At 43.5% G+C, this 23339-nt stretch overlaps 1 protein-coding gene across 25 annotated transcripts in view; it reads left to right on the top strand.

The window, feature by feature from the left end:
• The window catches only part of NCOR2 (nuclear receptor corepressor 2), a 511202-nt gene that overhangs the window by 187099 nt on the left and 300764 nt on the right, over positions 1-23339 (top strand). For all 25 annotated transcript variants that reach the window (XM_077293242.1, XM_077293235.1, XM_077293237.1 and 22 more), the window contains 2 exons: positions 5435-5562; positions 22780-22960. In XM_077293242.1, the coding sequence (XP_077149357.1) occupies positions 5435-5562; positions 22780-22960 (309 nt within the window). The remainder of the gene's footprint in view (positions 1-5434; positions 5563-22779; positions 22961-23339) is intronic.

Raw genomic sequence — 23339 nt, 5'->3', positions numbered from 1 at the left:
AACACTGATAATATACGGCATCGGGACAAGAGCGAAAGGCAAAGGTGTAAACGTAATATATCATTCCCCCTACACGAGCAGCAATATCAAATACAGCCATTGCAAGGAGTAAATTACCATGTTTTCCTTAACCTGTATAACGTTTGTAATTCAATTATTAACAAGGACCAGTGCTTTAATATTTGTAGGAGCCTGGAAAATAATAAAATCCTACGAAGGCCGTTTTCAGGCTTCTGTTTTTGGATTTTTTTTCTTGTATGTTAAACAAAAAACAAAACAAAAAAACAGACCAATTTCTACCAGTATGCTGGATCAGATTTTGTGTTTTAAGGTACCTTCACACTAAACGACTTTGCAACGAGAACGACAACGATCCGTGACGTTGCAGCGTCCTGGATAGCGATATCGTTGTGTTTGACACGCAGCAGCGATCAGGATCCTGCTGTGATATCGCTGGTCGTTGCTGAAAGTCCAGAACTTTATTTGGTCGTCAGATCGGCGTGTATCGTCGTGTTTGACAGCAAAAGCAACGATGCCAGCAATGTTTTACAATGGTAACCAGGGTAAATATCGGGTTACTAAGCGCAGGGCCGCGCTTAGTAACCCGATATTTACCCTGGTTACCATTGTAAAAGTAAAAAAAAAACACTACATACTCACCCTCTGATGTCTGTCACGTCCCCCGGCGTCCGCGCTGCTGCTCAGAGCTTCCTGCACTGACTGTGTCAGTGCCGGCCGTAAAGCAAAGCACAGCGATGACGTCACCGCTGTGCCCTGCTACTGCCGGCGCTTACACAGTGCAGGGAAGCTGAAGGCAGGGGACGCGACAGACACGGCAATGTAAGTATGTAGTGGTTTTTTTTTTTTTACATTTACACTGGTAACCAGGGTAAACATCGGGTTACTATGCGCGGCCCTGCGCTTAGTAACCCGATGTTTACCCTGGTTACCCGGGGACTTCGGCATCGTTGGTCGCTGGAGAGCTGTCTGTGTGACAGCTCACCAGCGACCAAACAGCGACGCTGCAGCGATCGGCATCGTTGTCGATATCGCTGCAGTGTCGCTTAATGTGACTGTACCTTTAGTCTTGCGTGTTTACTCTCCATGTTTCATCAGTCTTTCTCGTATGCAAAAATCAGTTGGTTTCTCAGCTTCTCTTATCAAACACTCTGTGAAAAACATTGCTAGGATGCAACCCGGGTGCCATCAGCGTGCTGTCCAAGATTTTGACGGATCAATAGACTTGATTGTGCAATTTTGATTCAAACTCTGACTGCAAAAATAAAAACCCCACAGTCATGATCAGCCCCATAGACTATAATGGGTATGGGTTTTATGAGTGAAAATCACTGATGGAACACGTACGTGCTACAATGATGTCTGAATGAGGTCCAAAGGTGAGGCTAGGAGTATGTTCACACTAACTTTTTTACTAGGGTTTTCAAGGGGATCAGCTTAAAAAATCTACTTAAATCGTGCTTCAAATACTCTTTGAATAGTATTCCTATTGCTTTTCAGTATTGCTGTTCAGACATCAAGTTTTCTGTAGGTTTTCGTTCAACAATGTTTTGAACATGACACTTCCAAGACAGGACAGGAGGCTGCAAAACCTACTTGTAAGTAAAAAAATCAACTTGGCTTGGCTTAACTCCCAGCTGAGCTCCTGCCACAACAGCCAGCACCATGCCTGAATGTTTAACACTCTAGATACCGCTATCAATAGCAACCCCAACATTTAGAGGGTTTTTGTCCCTCTTACAATATTCTTTCATCCCACTGAGCTGACGGTTGTCATGGTAACTGGTGGTCAAAAAATTGCTTCTGGGTCTGCCAAAGTAACTGACAGGCCCAATACCCTAGAGTACATTAGTATTGCAGAGTATTAGAACAGCGATCAGACTTTAAAATGTTCACATCCCATAGTGCAGCTAATTAAAAGTAAAAAAAAAAATATTGTTAAAATATAAAAAACAAAAAAGGAGAATAAAGGACACAAAATTCCAGGAAAATGTTATACCAATAAAAATGCATTTCTTATGTAAAAACAAAAATTTAAAAAGTAGCGTCTCTGCAAGAGAAATCGATTTGTTGCGGTCTTGAAAGACGCGCCACATGTCAATTTCCACTGGTGTGTCACAGGTCACAGAGTCACATAGTGGACATGAGATTTCTGGAAATCCCATCCACTATACTGTAACATCTGGCCGCTGCTGGTTTGACGCTGCATAAATACGCAGCTTAAAACCCGCAGCAATCCCTGGGAAGGTAGCCTCACTGAACCATTTACAATAATAAGCCACACAGGGGTCACTTTAGACTAAATCTAGTCTCTGTCCGTTTTTTTTTTAGGCATGCACAAAGCTTTGCAGAGTGAGAGGCCACAATCAAGAAATTATGTTACAAAGAGCTCCTCGGAGTGTCCTAGTGTGGGATTACTGGTCTCCTGAGACTCCACATGGTGTATTCTGCTTCTCTCCCTTCTCATGCAACTGTCCCTATGCTAAATAAAGAATCTATCTGATGCAAACAGCAAAGCATAGGATTAGCCCTTAGAAGGACTGTGTAGTATGATTGTTCAGCATCCGCAAAAGTATCACCACCAGAGGACCCTGATTAGTTATACTGTGCGCACACAGGCCTGGATAACTGCTCTCCCTCCAATCAGAACTGTCCCTGAGCTGTGCAGTGGCGTTAGAGAGCCAAGTGTGGCGGTGCCTATACTTTTTATAACCTCTGATAAGGTAGCGCGGCCAGCCAATCAGTAATGCCACTGCCAAGATGGCTACGGTATTAGTGACGGTCAGGCAATTCCCTCATGCTTATTGGCTGTGTAACAGGCGCCAAACATGTGGGGCGGGAATTCTAGCTTCAAATCCAAGCACCAGCCAATACTCGTTGAATGCCGAGCACCCACATACTCCAGTGATATCAGAGTATCAATGAGCACATTTGCTCATCCCCAGAAAACGGTTATTTTTAAAAGCATTATTCAACAATATCCATATATGAAGATGGGAATAACACTTTAAGGGTATGCGCACCTGACTGTTTTGCCGTCATTCGTGCAGCAGCTGTAACTGTACTCTTAAAGAGGCTAACAAATGACTTAGCCTTAGGATAAGTCATCAATGTCTGATTGGTAGGGGTCTGACACCCACTAAGGCCGGTTTCACACGTCAGTGGCTCCGGTACGTGAGGTGACAGTTTCCTCCCGTACCGGAGACACTGACACACGTAGACCCATAAAAATCAATGCATCTGTTCAGATGTCATTGATTTTGTGCGGACCGTGTGCGGACCGTGTCTCCGTGTGCCAAACACGGAGACATGTCAGTGTTCGTGGGAGCGCACGTTTTACACGGACCCAATAGAGTCAATGGGTCCGCGTAAAACACGGACCTCACACGGACATTCTCCGCCTGGGGTCCGTGTGCGTGCCGGAGACAGCGCTACAGTAAGCGCTGTCCCCCCCACATGGTGCTGAAGCCGGTATTCATATCTTCCCTGTAGCAGCGTTTGCTATAGAGAAAATATGAAGAATAGTGTTAAAAATAAAGATCCATGTGTCCGCCGCCCTCCCACCCCCTGTGCGCCCCCCCGCTGGTCAGAAAATACTTATCCGGGTCCCCCGTCGGCTGTCGCTCCTTCCTGGTCTGGCCGCGGCTTCTCTACTGTATGCGGCCGATTACACTCATGAATATGTGGCTCCACCTCCAATAGGGGCGGAGCCGCCTATTCATGACTGTAAATGATCGGGCCCACGTGACCGCATACAGTAGGAGGCGCGGCCAGACCAGGAAGGAGCGACTGCCGACGGGGGATCCGGGTGAGTATTTTCTGACCAGCGGGGGGGCGCACAGGGGGTGGGGGGGCGGCGGACACATGGATCTTTATTTTAAACACTATTCTTCATATTTTCCCTGCAGCAAACGTTGCTACAGGGAACATATGAATCGCAGCTTCAGCACCATGCAGAGTGGGTACCACACGCTCCGTGTGGTACCCACTCGCCATACGGGCGGCACACGTGTGCCACAGGTATGGCCTCCGTGAGTTCCCAGGCACACGGACACGGATAACTCCGGTACCGATTTATTCCGGTACCGGAATTATCTGGACGTGTGGGACAGCCCTAAGAAGTAAATCATTCAGCTGAGGTGAGGAAAACTAAATCTCCAAGCACTACAAAATACTTGGAGGACCCCCGAGCGTGCTCGGGAAATCTCGAGTAACGAGTATATTCGCTCATCACTAATAAGCATGTCGCTTTTAACCACTCCTGGGTTTCCAAACCCCGAAGCAGTTAAAAATGACAAGACAAAACATGCACAGCAGTATCATTTTGACATTGCTGTGGATTATGTTCACTTTATGGGGCGCTTTTTCAGGCGAATTCCAGGTGTAATTTGTATGAAAAATAAGCTGTCTGCTCATAGCCTGATGTTCACAGTAGTGGGACAAACTCTAGGGCATGTATGTTTCTCATGTCAAATACTTAATGTTATCCCACTTTAAATGAATTAAAAAAATATTTAGCCTTTTAGCACTGTAAAAAAAAAAAAATCTGTGACGCTATTGAAAAAGACTTGACATGTCAGTGCAAAGATAAGGCTAGATATAATACAGAGAGGCTTCCTTCCAGTGCATGACTCATTGGACATGACTTATAAAGCACTCCAGGGTTGGAATACATTACTGGGTCCCTCGGTGATGTATGAATCCAGAGGGAGAGGTTCCATGCCCTTGCTTGTACCTTGTCACTTTGTAGACAGATAAAATACCGCATGGAACCTCTGAGGCTTGTGAGCAGACACTAAGGTGTGGTATTCTGTGTATTATTGTGCAGTGTGTCTTCGGAGAAGAGGTTACACAAGTGTAATATCTCCGTCTGCATGAGTCAGTTTGCTTGTATAGTTAGCAGGCATTTATATTACTCACTGGCATCTAGGGAGATACTGTACATGTTTTTTTCAATACCTTCCATTTGGACATTCCTAAAATACAAATAGGTGTGTCCCTTCTTGAATTTATTTTGTATGCCTTTAATGACAATGTCAAATGCTTTTTTTACTGTAGTTTACTGTTTCTTGCCATTCTTGTCTCCAAATGTAAAGATGTAAAACGGATTCAGGACTCTGCCAAGCAAAAAGCTATTTCCCAAATTTTGGTAAAATCGCAAAGTTAAATCTTAATTCATCCACAATGGAAAATGTTAACTATGCAGAACAAATGAGGCTGCTTCCAGCATTTAAAGTTGTCATGAAAGTTGCGGTATAGCCCAACCAAATAGTTTTGGCACTTGCACATGAAATCGTCAGTGCTTGTAGGATCGCACTATATGTGGTTTGATTTTCCTTACTGATGTAAGGTTGATTTTAAATGAAAATAAAGTAAAATTCCCAAACCATTCCAGTGTATTGTTTGTATTTTACAGGATGCCAGTCTTCTAGAGTATCAGCACCACTCAAGAGATTATGCTTCACCTCTGGCACACAGTTCAGTTCTGCTGCCGCAGAGGAGACGTCCATCACTGCTATCCAAATTTCAGCCTGGAAATGAGAGGTAAAATAACTTTTGTTCTGTTACGATTCAATTTAGATTCATTGGGACAATAAAAAAAAAAAAAAATGTCTGGTTAAACATAACTTTTTGAGGGTTTTTTCTTTTTTATAGTTTGCCCATAGTACATATTTATTACATGCCTACAGAGTAGTTGTGATAAATATATAATTGCTGGGGTCCCGATCCCCTGTTTTTCTATGCACCACGCAAACACATTGAGAAGGATGCTAATGTCAGCGCTCTTGCATGTTTGCATTTCCTCCTCCATGCAGGGACCCCAACATACTCACCGCCCCGGCCATGCGGCGTGTTTCTCGGCGTGCTTGCAGTGTCTGTGGCCCGGTGGCGTGCCTAGTGTGCGCGCTCCCCTGTTCTTAAAGGGGCAGCGCACACATGCTGCGTTGCCCCCAGCCAATAGCTGGGAGGAATTTTGTATAAAAGGTACCCTCCCCCAATAATACACCACATTATTCAGTGTATTTTGGGCTAACTGACACTGACAACTGTTCTGTCTCCATCAGGTCCATTCAAGCTCCTTATCACTACTTCTGTATTACGATTTATTTATTTTAGTCATTTATATAGCGCCAATAATTCCACAGTGCTCTGCAGACATCAATCATCATCACTGTCCCCAATGTCGCTCACAATCTAAATTCTCTCTCAGTATGACTTTGGACTGTGGGAGGAAACCAGAGAACCTGAGGAAAACCCACACAGACACAGGGAGACCATACAAACTCTTTGAAGATGTTGTCCTTGGTGGAATTTGAACCCAGGACCCCAGCTCTGCAAAGCAGCAGTGCTAACCATTTAGGTTTTGCACCAATAGACATACTTTCGCAGCTCAGGATCTATCTACCTGAATAACTGAGTGAGCTGCAGAACGGCCACTATATACTCCACTTACATCCGGCCACTCCTAGACTTGCAAACAGCTGCTGAAAAGGGATGCCTGCTTTCTCTCAACCACCGATGTGATATTGATGACCTATGCTAAGGACAGGCTGTCAATATCAATATTTTAAAAATGAAAAAATGAACAACCCCTTCTTCAATTCAGGAATTCAGGAAGCTGTGTACTGATCAGTCATACAGACCTGCCAAAAATAATATATATACTGAATATACTCGAGTATAAGCCGAGTTTTTTCAGCATATTTTTTTGTGCTTTAAAGCCCCCCGCTCCTCGGCGAAAACGGAGGGGGAGCGACAGTGGAGGAGCAGCGGGTCACAGGAGGCAGGAGGCGGCTGCTGCGGCTAAAGCCTGTGCCTGCTACTAAAGAGAAATGAATATTCACTGCGCTGGCAGTGAATATTCAATTATCTTTGATAGCGGGTAGAGTAGTCGCATAAGCGTGTAAGGCAGTGAATATTCATTCCCTTTAGTAGCGGGCACGCGTGATCACCCTGCCACTGCAGCTGCTGGCACCGGCGCAAGACGCTGCGAGGGAGCGCAGGGACGGTAAGTAGGATAGTTTGTTTTTTTATGTTTTTCTGATGAAGAGCCGTGCATACGAGGACACAGGTGAGAAGCCATGCAGACCAGGATAGGGATAAGGAGCCATGTCGACCAGAATAGGGACGAAGAGCCATGCAGACCAGGATACGGATGAAGACCAGGAAAGGGATGAGGAGCCATGCAGACCAGAATAGGGATGAAGAGCCATGCATACCAGGATAAGGATGAAGAGTCATGCACACCAGGATAGGGATGAAGAGTCATGCAAACCAGGATAGGGATGAAGAGCCATGAAAACCAGAATAGGGATGAGGAGCCATGCATGCCAGGATAGGAATGAAGAGCCATGAAAACCAGAATATGGATGAGGAGCCATGCATGCCAGAATAGGGATGAAGAGCCATGTATACCAGGATAGGGATGAGGAGCCATGCATGCCAGGATAGGAATGAAGAGCCATGAAAACCAGAATAGGGATGAGGAGCCATGCATGCCAGAATAGGGATGAAGAGCCATGTATACGAGGATAGGGATGATGTGACAGTGCATTCCAGGAATAGGGAAGATGTGGCCATGCATGCCAGGAATAAGGATGATGTGGCCGTGCATAACAGGATGTGGGTGATGTGACTGTGCATACCAGAAGGGGGATGAGGAGGCCGTGTGCATACCAGTATGGGGATAGTATTCACAGTGCTCTGTGGTAAAATGAGGTACCTCGGCTTATACTCAAGTATATGGAGTGTGTGTGTGTGTGTGTGTGTGTGTGTGTGTGTGTGTGTGTGTGTGTATATATACATATATAAAATATATATACATATATATATATTATTTTTTTATTTCTATTTATTTTAGTATAATATTTTGATGAACGTGTGACTGTATTGAGCATGGCAGGAGAGACCTAGTGGTGGGTGATCATGTGCACTGCCACTCCATTCTTTATGGGAGTGACGAAGACTAACCGCGTGCTACGCTTGGCAGTCTCTAGCACTCCCATTAAAGAACGGTAGCGTGCATAACCAACCACCACTCCATTCAGACTAGTTCCCAGGATCTCTGGAGGCCACGGAGGTGGGACCCCAGTGCCAGTGGCGGTCCAGTGGATAAAAGATAGCTTTCAATCTTGACAATATTCCTTTAACCTTAATTGGCAATAAAATAACACAAAACTTATGGTAAGCTAAAGAGAAAAGGGCTAGAATGCATAAAATATTTGAAAACGGTGATAAAATCTGGAACATCAAGGGAAAAATGAATCCTTTTGTGTGGCTATATTTTACATTTTTATGACCAATGCAAATAATTACTGAACGTTTTTCCTACAGAGTCTTATGGGAATTTCTGAAGCTCTGTTTTCCTCAGCAGTAGAGACACAATTGAGTCTATTCTGGGCATCCCGTCAAGAATATTACACTTCAGTTTCACCAATTCTCTAAGGAAACTAATAATGGTGGAGTAGTTATACTGTATCTGCATTATCTGTTCAGTTAGATTGTAAGCGTCTTATTGTGACTCTAATAGAATATAGAATAGAAATTCCTGTTTTTAAAATCGTGCAAAGAAAATCAGTTCTGGATATTACAGTTTATTAATTTATTGTAAAAGTACATGTACTGTAGTTTAGCTCCCACCACTACTCTCATAAGAAATAATCCCCCTAGTAATAACCTGTAGGAGGCGAGTTCCTGCCTTTATTCCTAACTTGAGTGCTTGTGCTAAGAGCCACAATGTGAAGAAATACAAGGCCGTTGTTTATAATGAGTTTACCAGGCCAGGGCTGAAGTGAAGGCATATGAGAAGGAGGGTCCATTAACAAGCACCGAAACGGTTTCTGAATTGAACAGTCCCATGTACTTAGTGCATTTACCCTTTGTATGCTGCACAGAGCCAGGCCGTGCTAGACAAAGTGCACCTGGTTCTTTTACCTATGCTTCATTTAAAAAATATGTCATCTTCTGGAGACAACTCCCAACTATCTTATTTCATATATGTATGTGTATATCTTCTTTGAAACACGTGGGTGTGTGTTTTAAGTGAGGAAGGCCATGCACATGGGTGTTGGCACCCTTGAAATTGTTCCAGAAATTGAAGTATTTCTTCCCAAAAATTATTACAATTACACAATTTGTTATACACATGTTTTTCCTTTGTGTGTATTGGAACAACACAAAAAAAAACTGAGGAAAAGAAGACAAATTCAACATAATTTCACACTAAACCCCCAAAATGGTCTGGTCATAATTGTTGGCACCCTCATCTTAATGTTTGGTTGCACATGCTTTGGAATAAATAACTGCAATCAATTGCTTCCTATAACCATCACCAAGCTTCTTACACTTTTCAGCTGGAATTTTTGACCCCTTTTCTTTTGTAAACTGCTCCAGGTCCACAGGCTTTCAATGGGATTTAGATCCGGACTCAATGTTTCCATCATGTTTTGGGCCATTGTCCTGCTGGAAGACCTCATGACCTAGGAGACAAACACAGCTTTCTGACACTGGGCACTACATTGTGACCCAAAATCCTTTGGTAATCTTCAGATTTCATTATGCCTTGCACACTATTAAGGCATGCAGTGCCAGAGGCAGCAAAACAAACCGAAAACAACTTTGAACCTCCACCATATTTGACTGTAGTTACTGTATTCTTTTCTTTGTAGGCCTCATTCCATTTTCTGTAAAGAGAACTTCAATCAAAAGGGAACTAAAATGCTCATTGAGTGTAATCCAAAATATAAAATGTTATTAGTCATATACAAATATTTTTTTCAATAAAATACAGAGGCTGCCCATCTACACTAAAGGGAACTGTAGAAGGGGAAGTGTGACTAAATGAATAAAGTGGATAGTGCAAGACAATGTAAACAATTAGTTGTGCAAAATAAATCAAACTACTGCTAAATTTCCTGCAGAAAAAGTGTCTATGAGGTTGTATTGGGAACAACCCACATTAAATAAATCAAGCCAGGGAACAAGTGCAAGCTGCACCACTAGTCATGGCTTTAACACTATGTAGGCTGAATACAACCAGAAAAACATGTGTAGCCAGTGGTAAAGCGTTGCAGTTGATTGCAGTTGATCAAACTAAGCTTATATAATGTAGAAAGTATTAAAGACAACAGAAGGAAACTTACAAATAAGTCAGTGTTGAGTCCTGTCGCCCCAACGCACGTTTCGTTGCTACTTCATCAGGAGGCGGAGTTCTCTGTCCAAAGAATTTGATTTTGCTGTGGGCAATTTTGTGTATAATTTTCTGTAAACAGTAGAATGATGTGCTTTACAAAAAAGCTCCATCTTTGTCTCATCTGTCTAAAAGACTCTTTCCCAGAAGGATTTTGGCTTACTCACATACATTTTGGCAAACTGCAGTATAGCTTTTTTATGCCTCTGTGTCAGGAGTGGGGTCCTCCTGGGTCTCCTGCCATAGTGTTACATTTAGTAGTTTGCGCTGATACTGATGCTCCCTGAGTCTGCAGGATGGCTGGAATTTCTTTAGAACATGATTGGGGCTGCTTATCCACCATCCGGATTATCAGGCTATGCGCCCACGTTGCATAAATGCTGCGGAAATGTCCGCAGCATTTCCGCAACTCCCTGCCGCGGGTAAAACGCATGCGGAATTCGCATGCGTTTTGCAATCGTGTTTAGCTTGCAGAATGCTTGCATTTTCCAAAAAAAATATTTAGAATTGAGAGTCCTCAATTCTAAATATTTTTCTATCTACTGGCTAACACGGTACCAAGATATATATCTTTCCTGTATGCGTTTTCCAAGCGATTTGAAGCATCGCTTGGAAAAGTGATTGACAGGTTGGTCACACTATGCTTGACAAGTGTGACCAACTTTTTACTATTGATGCTGCCTTTGCAGCATCAATAGTAAAAGATAGAATGTTAAAAATAATTTAAAAAAATATGGCTATTCTCACCTTCCGATGGCCCCCGATCTCATCAGCGGTGCTCCCGATACGTTCCGTTCCCAGGGATGCTTTGCGCAAAGGACCTTTGTGACATCACGGTCGCGTCACCACGACGTTATCTCAGGTGATTTGCGCAATGCATCCCTGGGAACGGAAGCCGCCGCGTGCACCTCTGAGAGGCGGGAGGACTCCGGGGGCCATCAGAAGGTAAGTATATCCCTATTTTTTATTTTAATTCTCTTTTTTTTACAGGAATATTGTACCCAGGGCCTGAAGGAGAGTCTCCTCTCCTCCAGACCCGGGTACCATCTGCACCTGAAGCGCTCACTTTACGCATGGTGGGCATAGCCACATGCATAAAGTGAGCGATTCAGTGCAATCCTATGGCTGCGGAATTGCCGCGATTCCGCAGAAATAATGAACATGCTGCGGATTTTACCGCTATGCGATTCGGTAGCAGGAAAATCCGCAGCATGGGCACAGCAACTGCGGAATCCCATAGGATTGCATTGGAATGCGCTTTTTAAGCATTTTTTAGCGTTTCCGCTGCGGCAATAAACGCGTCAGAAATGCATAAAAATGTAATGTGGGCACACCGCCTCATGCGTGCAACCTTTCATCAATTTTTTTCTCTGCTGTAAACATCCAGGGAAATTAGCTACAGTGCCATGGGCAACTTCTTGATTACAACTCCTTTTTGGAGATGAACTTGTAATCTTGAGATTGATGGTTTTTCAACAATTTTGGTTCTCAAGTCTTCAGACAGTTCTCTTCTCTTTGTTATCCATGCTTATTGTGGCACACACAGTCACACAGTGCAAAGATTGAGTCAACTTCTCCCCTTTTTAGCTGGTTTCAGGTGTGATTTTCATATTGCCCACACATGTCATCCACAATTTTGGAAAGGTGCCAACAATTTTGTCAGGCCTATTTTTCTGGTTTTGTGTGAAATTTTGTCCAATTTGCCTTTTTTTCTCTGTTTTTTTGTGTTGTTCCAATACACACAAGGGAAGTAAACACTTATAACAAAACATGTGTAATTGCAATAGTTTTCTGGGAGAAATACTTCATTTTCTGGAACAATTTCAAGGGTGCCAACACTTTTTGCCATGACTGTACACATTACACTAGCAAATCAGTTATTTTCTTTGTGTCTCTCTAGCAAAGTTTCTGATTATGATTATGACTTTCTGTCCAGTAAGAATAATATTTTCTACTTGGGTCTGGGCTAGGTGTTAAAAGATGCCCTCAATATAATTTTGTTTAGAGTCAGCAGAGGTCAAGTGAAAAGTGAAATCGTACTGCTAGAGAACTAGAATAGGCAAGATGGTAGCACACAAAACTGTGTATACATTTTAGTTATTTTACTTGATTATATAGCTACATTGATTTCCACAGCGCTTTACAGACCTCACCATCACTGTTTTCATTGGAGCGCATAATCTACATTCCCTATCGTTATCCCCTGGAGTCACCTCCCCTCAGCCACTAAAACCCCTCATGGAACAGGACATCATCAAGGGGTTGGTGCTGTTGTCACTTACCACCGATTTTGTCACCTTTGTCCACTGATGACGTCCTGTTTTAGTATGTGTAATGGAGAAGTGACTGCATCTTCAGTTGCGGCCTCCTATCCTTCTGACACCGCTTCCTTTCCCTGAAATGAGGTGTCACCGATAGAAACATGGCGACGGACACCAACATCGCCCCATAGCTTTTGTCTTTGCCCTCAAACAAACCTGATGACGTCCTTTTCCTGGAGGAGTGATGGAAACTGTGGATAAGTGACTGCAGGAAAGTGACTACCCTCAAACGAAACATCACAAGAGTAAAGTTAAAAACAAAAACAAACATTTAGGGAATAGCATAGGGAAAATGGTAGAGAATTTTATAATGAAGCAAATTACAAAAGTAGTTAAAGCTTAAAGATGGATTGAATCGTGCACCTTTTCCCAATATAAAACTAAAGAAATAAAATAAAAAAAGAACATTTGCCATCGCCTCATCTGCAGAAGTCTGATCTATCAACATTTAACAAATAACATGTTTTAATCTGTGAGGTGAATGTCCTAAAGGGGGAAAAAAAATCACAACTACAATATTGCCATCCTTCGGTCTATGTACCTCCTCAAAAAATGCAATGCAAAGACAGCTTTCCCTGTTGTGTTTTAAGGCCGAAATCTAATGTCCATGTGTTACGTCCAAGTATGGTTCTCAACGTCAGGACTGGCCACTGATGGACAAAGGTCACAAAGGGCCCCTGTGCAAGAGCAGTATATGCGCCCTTCGCTTGACTTTCTCTGCTTACTGAGGAGCATCTTGTTTTTGGCGAACCTGCTTTCCTGGACACTGGTTGACACTCAATGGTTGATGTTGTCCATTTTTTTGGGAAGATGTAACAGACACCAATCCACAGATGGTGCCATCTTTTTTTCTTAGCACTGCGCTGTCTCTTCAGTCCGGATTACAGATATTACATGGTACACTGCTTTACTTTTTACCTCCAGACATGGTTGACTATAATTTTTTTTTTTATCAGTTTAGAGCACAATGTGTTAAAGAATCTAATAAGTGTGCGTTATGGCCGACTAAGACTCTAAATAGTCGGCGGTATTGCCCTCATTACAAGGGTAAATATAAGAAGGGCCACACAAGGATAAGTTTGTTTTTGCGGAAATTCTTGCTATCAGACTTAATATGAAGCGTACGGCCTGTACCAAGAGTCCGTTGGATTATATTGCATTCCAGGCCTTGCTTTGGTCGGCTTTGGCAAGAATGAACTTGAAATGGGTGTGAATTCCTGTAGCGCAGAGCTGCCTCTAGCCATGTGTATGTGGTACTCAGCAACTCAGGGCCTAAACATGTGTATTCCTTTTCCTTTTACGATTAGTCTGCTTTTAGGGCCTTTTTTTTGGGGGGGGGGTTGTTTTTTACTTAAATGCATATAATTGGAACTGAAAATCGTTTTTGCAGTTTAAGCTATGGTAATTTAAAAATGTTCACCATTTGCCTTCTCTAGCACTGTTTCTTGCTGAAATATGAGTTAACGTAAAATTCATCACTCTGTGTACTATGATGATCTGATGGGCAATTTTTATCTTTTTATCTGTCTTTTTTGGAGCTCCTCGCAGCTGATCTATGACCCCAATCCACATCAAAGTTGAATGTGCTTTTAAACAAAAACTGTAACTTTGCAAAATGTTATTTATTGATTTAAAAAATGATTTTTACAAATACATGCATGGTTTTAAAATGATTAATGCAAGAATACTCACTTTAAAGCAACCCGGCCACATTAGCATAGGCTGATTCGGGGAGTCTGTAAGCGATGTCTGCTCTGTTTGGCAGTTTCCAGGACTGCAGCCTGTGATTGGCTGCAGCAGCCTGTGATTGGCTGCAGCAGCCTGTGATTGGCTGCAGCAGCCTGTGATTGGCTGCAGCAGCCTGTGATTGGCTGCAGCAGCCTGTGATTGGCTGCAGCAGCCTGTGATTGGCTGCAGCAGCCTGTGATTGGCTGCAGTAGCCTGTGATTGGCTGCAGCAGTCCATGAACTGAAGTAGTTCATCATCAGATGAATCTTTGATGGCCTGCTCTGCTAGCCACCTGACCACGCCAGTGGTATTGGTAGCTAGTAAAGCTAGCATACCCTGCTTTTGGAGCTGGCAGTGCTGAAGGATGACTATAATGTCTAAACATGTAATTAGCCTTTTTTTTTGTATCTCTGAATAGTATCTATATTTTAGGTCATGTATAGATGTACAAATTAAAAAATCACGTAGAGACTAGAGAAGAAAGTCAAACAAAGCCTTGTGTATGAGGGGAAATGTACAAACCTGTGAAACATCAAATTCTAATTTGAAATTATAATCCATTTAATTTTTTTTATTCATTGGTGAAAGCTGGAATACACAAGTGTTAATGAGGATCCAGTAAGAAAAATAATTTTTGAACCAATGTCCCTGGATGAATTAGTGTGACAGTTTTACATTTGGCTTGGTGTCAGTACGTGCAATACCTTTAGCTCTTCACTCCCTTCTTCCTCGCCATTCATTTTATACTCCCCTTAGAATCTCTGGATATAAATAAATCATACGCCCATACCTCCTTTAGCTCTCTTAAAATATTTAGACCTGTACATGAGCACATGCTTTTTACTTAAATGCAAACTGACTTACAGGAAGCTTCTGATGCTTTCTGTGGGATATCACGCTTGTGTCCTTCTTGAGAACTTCCCTTCGGTAACATTATGAAGAGGTCACTAGTTCACTAGCATCGGAAGTGCTTGGAAAATAGCAATGCTTACTGTTTCTATGGTTCCTTAGTTGCTATCGTTGCCTTGATCTCCCACAATGTCATCTTGCAATGAAGCTAAAATGCTGTGTGTAAGGTGGATAAGTGAACCTTCAAGTTGTACGCTGTTTTAATTGGAAATGACGAAATGAGTTATAAAATGAGTTAGAAATCAATATGTAGGTCTTGCATCTGAAATTATGCTTAACTAATTAAATAGGGTGGTAGCTATCATTCTTCAAAACTATAGACTAGAGATGAGCGGTGTTCGAGTCGAACTGTTCGCAAATGTCAAATTCGAGCTGTTTTTGGCGGTGTTCGAGTCGTTCGACGAACCCGAACAATTTGCTTAAAATTCGTCAGTTCGAGTTTCTGTTCGATAGCTGTTCGTTCACCAAAAGCCTAGCTTGATTTGCACATTAAAACTGTTTATCATTGTTAATAGACTGTTTCAGTGTATAGTGGGCGGGGGATAGATCTGTGCTGAAATAACGCCGATCTCCATTTTTTTTTTCTTTCCCACATTTACAGAGGGGCAGTGCAGTCTCTCAGCCTATCAGCAGTGCGCACACACACAGCAATGTGCATGTGATGCACACAAGCAAGGGCATGTGTCATTGGCTGTGTATGTCACATGTCCTTGCCCTATAAGAACCAGCCATTTGCCCCGTCACCACCATTTCCTCACTGCTGCAGCTTAGTGTTAGATGGCACCGCTGCTGCTGTGGGCGCTATACAGACTAAGAGTGTTTTTTTAGAGCGAATTGTCAGAGAGATAGGTTTGGGGAGTCGGGAGGAGTCGGGACTAGTTGTAATATCAGCCCTTTTCAGGGTAGGTTAGAGCAGTTCATAGCACTGTTTGCCAGGCAGGTCTGAGCCAGTGCTGTGCAAGTGTTAGTCACAGCATTTGGTGTAATCTAGCTCAGCCAATCCTTTTGGGCTAGTAGCATTGTCTGATAGTCATCTGATTAGCCCGCCTGTGAAGCTAGCTACACCGCCTGTGTATCTCAATTTTTACTGCATCTAACCCAGTATATCATTTTGGGCTTAGTAGCAGTGTTTGCACGTCAGCAGAGTAGCCCGCCTGTGAAACTAACTACACCGCCTGTGTATCTCTATTTTCACTGCATCTAATCCAGTTAATAGTTTTGGGCCTAGGAGCAGTGTCTGCACGTCAGCAGAGTAGCCCGCCTGTGAAACAAACTATACCGCCTGTGTATCTCAATTTTCACTGCATCAAATCCAGTTAATAGTTTTGGGCCTAGGAGCAGTGTCTGCACGTCAGCAGAGTAGCCCGCCTGTGAAACTAACTATACCGCCTGTGTATCTCTATTTTTACTGCATCTAATCCAGTTAATAGTTTTGGGCCTAGGAGCAGTGTCTACACTGTCCGACGAGCCCTGATTCAATACGTTATGACATATAGCCTGGGCCAACGAGCTCAAGAGGTGGGGCAAATCACGCTGCAGGAGTGGTCTCAGATCAGGGACCTATGCACCCTTCTGCACACTTTTGAAATAGCAATGAAGATGCATTATCAGCATGACCATTCCGGTGATTTACATGCTGGAGCACACCTTACACAGTGTTCGGAGTCAGGAGGTAGAACAAGAGGAGGAGGAACAGGAGGAGTCGTATGCGGAAGGGATCATATCTCCAAGGTCAGGAAGGTTGGCAGCACCAAGGCGACTGGCATTGGAGGCTGGGGGAGAGGGATTATCGAGGGCGCATGGTCGCAGCCAAACTGTTGAGGAAGGTGCAGGAGGCGAGGAAGAAGTGGAGGACGAACTGGCGCTGGGCATGGAAGACTCATCAGATGAGGGAGACCTTGATCAAATTTCTGTTGTGCGAGGTTGGGGGGAGAGTGCAGACGAAGGAAGCATGATTCTCACCTCGCCACCACCAAGACAGCAAGGACTTGGTCCTCCTGGATGCGCAAGACACAGTGCCTTCTTGCTGCACTACCTGCAACATGACCCTCGGATTGTCAGAATCCGAAGTAATGCCGACTACTGGGTTGCCACACTCTTAGATCCCCGGTACAAAAGCAAATTTGGCGAAATAATTCCTGCCATAGAAAGGGATTCACGCATGCAGGAGTATCAGCAGAGACTGTTACAGAATCTAACATCTGCTTTTCCACAAAACAGCAGTGGTGCACGTAGTCAATCTCTGAGTTCTAACTTGCCAACCGTGGGACTATCGAGTCATCACTCTAACCGTAACAGTAACATCGTATCTGGTGGTAACAGCAATTTTTTCCAATCGTTTCAAGATTTTTTTTAGACCATCCTTTGCAAGGCCACAGGAGACAAGAAGTCTGACGCACAGCCAACGCCTAGAGAGGATGGTACAAGAGTATCTCCAAGTTAACGTCGATGCCATGACTGTGGAACTGGACCCTTGCTCATTTTGGGCTTCCAATCTTGAAAAATGGCCTGAGCTCGCCACTCACGCCTTGGAGATCTTGTCGTGCCCCGCAGCCAGCGTTCTCTCTGAACGTGTGTTCAGCGCTGCTGGTGGTGTGCTGACAGATAAGAGCACGTGGCTGTCCAGTGACAATGTAGACAGACTAACGTTCATCAAGATGAACAAATCCTGGATCCGGAAGGACTTTTCTACCCCTGTGTCATCTTGGGAAGACTAAAAGCTTGATTATTTTTGAAAATCACCTCACCAACCGTTTTAAAAAACTCTGGCAAAATTGATGCCACTTAAGTGGTGTCTGTGGCCGAATTTTTTGAAAAAATGGTGACTTTTATTTAGTCCCCTTGCTGAGTTTTACATGACGTTGCCATCGTCAATTCCAGATGGGGTCGTCTGCAGAGTTGTTTACTCATACTATGGCCTGGGATTCAGAGGTCTGCTCCAAAGCTTCAGTGTCTGCTAGTCAGCAGAATAGCCCAGCCACCCACCGCCTGTTTACCTAAGTACTATTTTTAATGGCATCTGGCCCAGGAAATCCTTTTGGGCCTAGTAGAATTTAGTGCTACTCAGCAGCATACCCCACCCATGAAGCAAGCTACACCGCCTGTTTACCTAACTACTATTTTGTAACGGCATCCGGCCCAGGAAATCCTTTTGGGCCTACTAGCAATTTCTGCTACTCAGCAGAGTACCCCACCCATGAAGCAAGCTACACCGCCTTCTTTCTTTCTCAATCTAACCCCTCGGCTCTGGGGTGTCCACTCTCCCTCCAGTTCTCTCCTTCTCACAGGTGGACTACCGCGTGTTTTCACACTGTGGCGAATCTTTCGGCCCCAGGCATAAGAAGTCATCGAGGTAATGGATAATATGTGACGCCTTACAAATGTCCATGACGACACATTCGAGGAAGCAACTAAACGCCTCAAATAGTGAGCAGGATATGGAGCACCCCATGGGCAAACAGCGATCTATGTAGTATGCTCCTTCACAGAAGCAGCCCAATGGGAGGACACTATTCGGAGGCACAGGTAGTAACCGGAACGCCCCATCAATGTCTGTTTTGGCCATTAGGGTGCCCCTTCCCAACTTCTTGACCCGCCTGATTGCCTCGTCAAAGGAGGTACAGTACATAGTACTGTACTTGGTTCTGCTTCGAAGTTGTCGTTTACTGACCTGCCCCTTGGATATGACAAATGGTGGATTAGTCTGAAATGTATTGGGTTCATTTTTTGGCACAACTCCCAACGGGGGTACCACTACGTCTTCTAAGGAAAGTGTTCTGAATGGACCCACCGCCATTCTACCTAAAGATTTTTATTTTTTTTGTCAAGACGTCTGGGTGTTGGTAGAGTGAGTTTAGATTTTTATTCCAGCCTTTCTTGATTTTAGAAGTGCATGACATGCCTATATCTGTGACTCCTCCTCCTTTTACTCCTCCACCTCTCTTTTCTTTTCGCATGAATATACATAGTTGTGACTTTTCCATGGGTTTGTTGTGTCTTCTCAGCAGTTTGTCAGCTTTTGGACACCTTTTAAGGTGTTTTCCATGTGTTTGTATGTGTTTGTGTTTGCCTGCCATTGGTTTCAATGGGGTTCGACGGTGTTCGTCGAACATGTCCCTGTTCGACTAACCGAACCGAACCTGAACACTAGGGAGGTGGCTCATCTCTACTATAGACTTCAAAGAAGAGAGCTGCTACATTAAAGGGAATTGTCTCAAGGGTTTTGCTAACTAATCAGAGAGCAACATAACGTAGAGTCTATGATTCCAGCAAACCTCCAAAACTAGGGTCAGAGGTGATTTGGCATGAGAAAACAATCGCAGCATGGTGCGAGTGCAGCTGATGGTCAGATCAAACATCGGACTGCACTCTAATGTCATGCGAGTGCAGTTTGACATCCACAGATTCAGACAATGGAGAAGATGGAGGAACTTTGCATGAGCGAACATGTGGCCATCTGTCCGCAGCCTAAGTGTCAATGTATATATTGACAACATACCTGTGACTCTGCACGGGAATTATTCTGCCAGCTTCATGAGCTCTTACCCCATTTGCATCTTCATAAAACAGTCAACACATTCTTAGGCCATGTGCACACGTTGCGGAAAGTGGTGCGGATTTTTCCAGACTGATTTTGGTAAATCTGCAGGTAAACCGCACTGCGGATTACCTGCGGAATTACAGTGGATTTACTGCGATTTTTTTTTTTTTTTCTTTTTTTGCGGATTTTGTGTGGATTCCACCTGCGGTTTTACAACTGCGGATTCCTATTATGGAGCAGGTGTAAACCGCTGCGGAATCCGCACAAATAATTGACATGCTGCGGAATAAACAACGCTACCTTTCAGCGCGTTTTTTTCTGCAGCATGTGCACTGCGGATTTGGTTTTCCATAGGTTTACATAGTACTGTAAACTCAGGGAAAACGGCTGCGAATCCGCAGCTGCCAAACCGCTGCGAATCTGCAGCAAAATCCGCAACGTGTGCACATACCCTTAGGGTGCGTGTCCACGTTCAGGATGGCCGGCGCTTTGGACGGAGCGGAAAACTCCCTCCGCCCAAAGCTCCACACCCTTCTGTAGACGCGATGATGCCACACCCCACACATAGGGCCCTGTGTTTTACCTTGCGGCGGCACAGCGTCGCTGCAAGGTAAACGGACATGCTGCGATCTAAAAAGAATCCGGAATCGCAGGGCCGCCGGATGCGTGTTACCACGCATAGTGGAGACGGGATTTCATAAAATCCCCTCCACTATGCTGTAACATCTGGACGCTGCGGATTGAATGCTGCGGCTCCACGCAGCGTTCAATCCGCAGCTATTCCGGATGTAATACGGCCCGTGGACACATACCCTCAGACTTTGCTGAACATTCCTAGACGTCTGAACTACCCCCTTACCCTCTGATGGACATATGCAGTCACAAGGTGGACTGATTAATTGAATGGGGGGGTGGGAAGGCGGGAGATTATGAGGGTTATTTTCCTTTTTGATTGAAGGGTTACTTTCAGTCTTACATTTAATAAAATGAAAATTTATGTAGATGTAGAACCCTTTTTTTCCAGGATCAGGCCAAGTTCTCACAGGGCGTTTTTACTGCGTTTTTTTAAGGTAATTTTCAGCTGCTTTTTACAGTACCAGCAAAGCCTATGAGATTTCAGAAATCTCATGCACACACATTGGTTTTTTGTGTGGTCAGTTTTTTGTGCTTTGCTGCCTTTTATGGACATAGAGCATGTCACTTCTTTCAGTGTTTTTGCTGCATTTTTTCACCCATTGACTTGAATGGGTGTTAAAAAAAAAAACGCTGCAAAAAAACATGTATCATTATTTGTTTTTTATTTTGTGTTTTTGCTGCTGAAAATCCAAGGACATTAGCATGGACAAAGAGAAAAAAAAAAACGCACCAAAAAAAGCACCAAAACCTGCGTTTTTGACGCAGCTTCTTTCCTGCCAAGAAGATCAGGTTTTGCTGCAGAAAAAAAGCAGCAAAAACACCCTATGTGAACTTGCCCTAACAGTATAGAGCTTCATTCACAATTCTACTGGTTGTTGCTAAGAATTGCAACAATTTTGACAACATCCATAAGAGCTCTTATATACACTTAGTTTTTTCCTCATTAGAATAACACACCGTGCCTAGTGTAAAAGTTATGCAAAATTACAATCTAAAAGACAATGAGCAAGTAGAGAGATTTCACTTCCGAGTTCAGTAGAATTGTCTGCTGCTCTCAATCTCACACTGTGTGCACAATTATTAGATATTTTGCCCATATTAACTTGTTTATCCATATTTTCCAACTCCAAGATGTATAACCTTGAATTCTTTTTAGAGGAAGTAGATCAGGTGATGTGTATTTGTGTAATGAGGGAGGGTGAGGCCTGAGGACATTTCACTCTTTATCAAGGTGTGCAGAATTATTAGGCAGTTTGTTTTCCAAATTGGGCCAAAAAGAGATTTGACTGACCCTGAAAAGTCAAAAGTTGTTAAATAGTCAAAATGGGATGCCCTTTTTAAACTAGGATATTTGGGCGTGAGCACAGAACCATCAAAAGTTGTCGCAAATATTCACCAGTGTTGCATAAATGCTCAGTGTCGATCTGGGAGCCGCGCATGCGCACTGACAAGTGACTCCTCCTCTCGGCGTGGCGAGCAGCTCCGACCCCACAGTCAGTGAAGCTGAGTACTACACACAGTTTCAGTGCGCACGTGCGGGAATACGCTTGTCACGGTACATGCGCGGCTCCCCGATCAACACTGCACAAGCGTGGGATTTTTCAAAGCGGCTTTGAGTGACGCAACCCTGGTAACATCATTCAAATTGCTTGGGCGGCGACAACCGTGACTGAGCGAAATGAAGTACACCCCTATGACTAAATGAGCAGGAACCATCTAACTATATAAAGTGCTTTTTTATGATTAGACTGCAGTTTTTAATGAATAAAACATATTCGTGATGCACATTGTATCACTAACCGCGCACTGGAGACAGTTACATGCTAGAAATGACATGACCGGTTACCTTACAGCTGAAAGAACAGTGTCATGGCCCTTTCCCCACCTGACCAAAACCCTATTGAGAACTTGTGGGCCTTTCTTAAATGGGAAATTTATGGTAAAGGAAAACCCATGCACACTCCTTGATAAGTGTCTGGGTAGATTAAAAAACTGACAGACTCCATGGATGAAAAGTTATAAATATATTTTTGTACATTTGAGATGTTTGGTTGCTATTCTCACTTTAATGCAAGAAAATAAAGTGTTCAATATCGGAAAATGTACAAATAGTTGTCCAATTATTCTGCACAGATGGATATTCTCCCAAGGAAGACAAAATCTCACTTCTACTTTCTTAAATACTCTGGATTCAGCTTTATTAACCTTTTGGATTGACCGACAGTGCTGTAGTTGTTCCATAACATCAAATCATCAAAAATACAAATTGCCTAATAATTGTGCCCACCATGTAAACCAGGCTGTAACTTTACATCAATACCACAAATGTATTAAAATTTATTCTCAAAGGTCCTCACTGTAAACTTTAAAATGAGTTTAAAGGCAAACATACACATTGAGCAACCACAATACTCTTACTAATGCCTTACTTTCCACAGGTCACCTGAACTACACGGGAGAGGAGACCTACATAATTATGTGTCAGACCTGGGCAAACACGGGGACCTAGACATTGCAGAGTCAAAGCGGCCAAGGCTGGATCTATTACAAGAGCCACTGATCAGACACTCCTCACTTATCAACCAGAGCCAAGATGGACCTGGGGAAGAGCTAGGCAAGGTAAGACAGCCTTCACCAACCAACGGAATTCTCTAGGCGCCAGTTGTTGTTTTAAAGACTTCCATCAGGTTGGAACAGTGTCTTTGGGTGTGACCCATTTACAGAACAGCCAGGTTGCCTGAGGACATAGAACATTAGTATCATTGCTGGTTGTCAATGGGTTAAGTGCGCATTGCCTCAGATGAGATTTAGACTTTTGATAACCTTGTCTGTCTTCTGGGAATCTCAAATCTGTTTCCATTTAAACCCTGTTTTTCTTCCCTCCTTCGAGGATGGCACTGAGATGGTTGGAATGCTCTGCAGGTTCTGGGGTGGGATGAGGAGTTGAGTTAAACCAGCAGGCCTGTTATCCATGTTTCCTTTGGATTCAGTCCACTGG

This window comes from Ranitomeya variabilis, chromosome 1 (assembly GCF_051348905.1).
Source record: "Ranitomeya variabilis isolate aRanVar5 chromosome 1, aRanVar5.hap1, whole genome shotgun sequence".
Taxonomy (NCBI): Eukaryota; Metazoa; Chordata; class Amphibia; order Anura; family Dendrobatidae; genus Ranitomeya; species Ranitomeya variabilis.
This window is presented reverse-complemented; position numbering and strand designations above follow the sequence as displayed.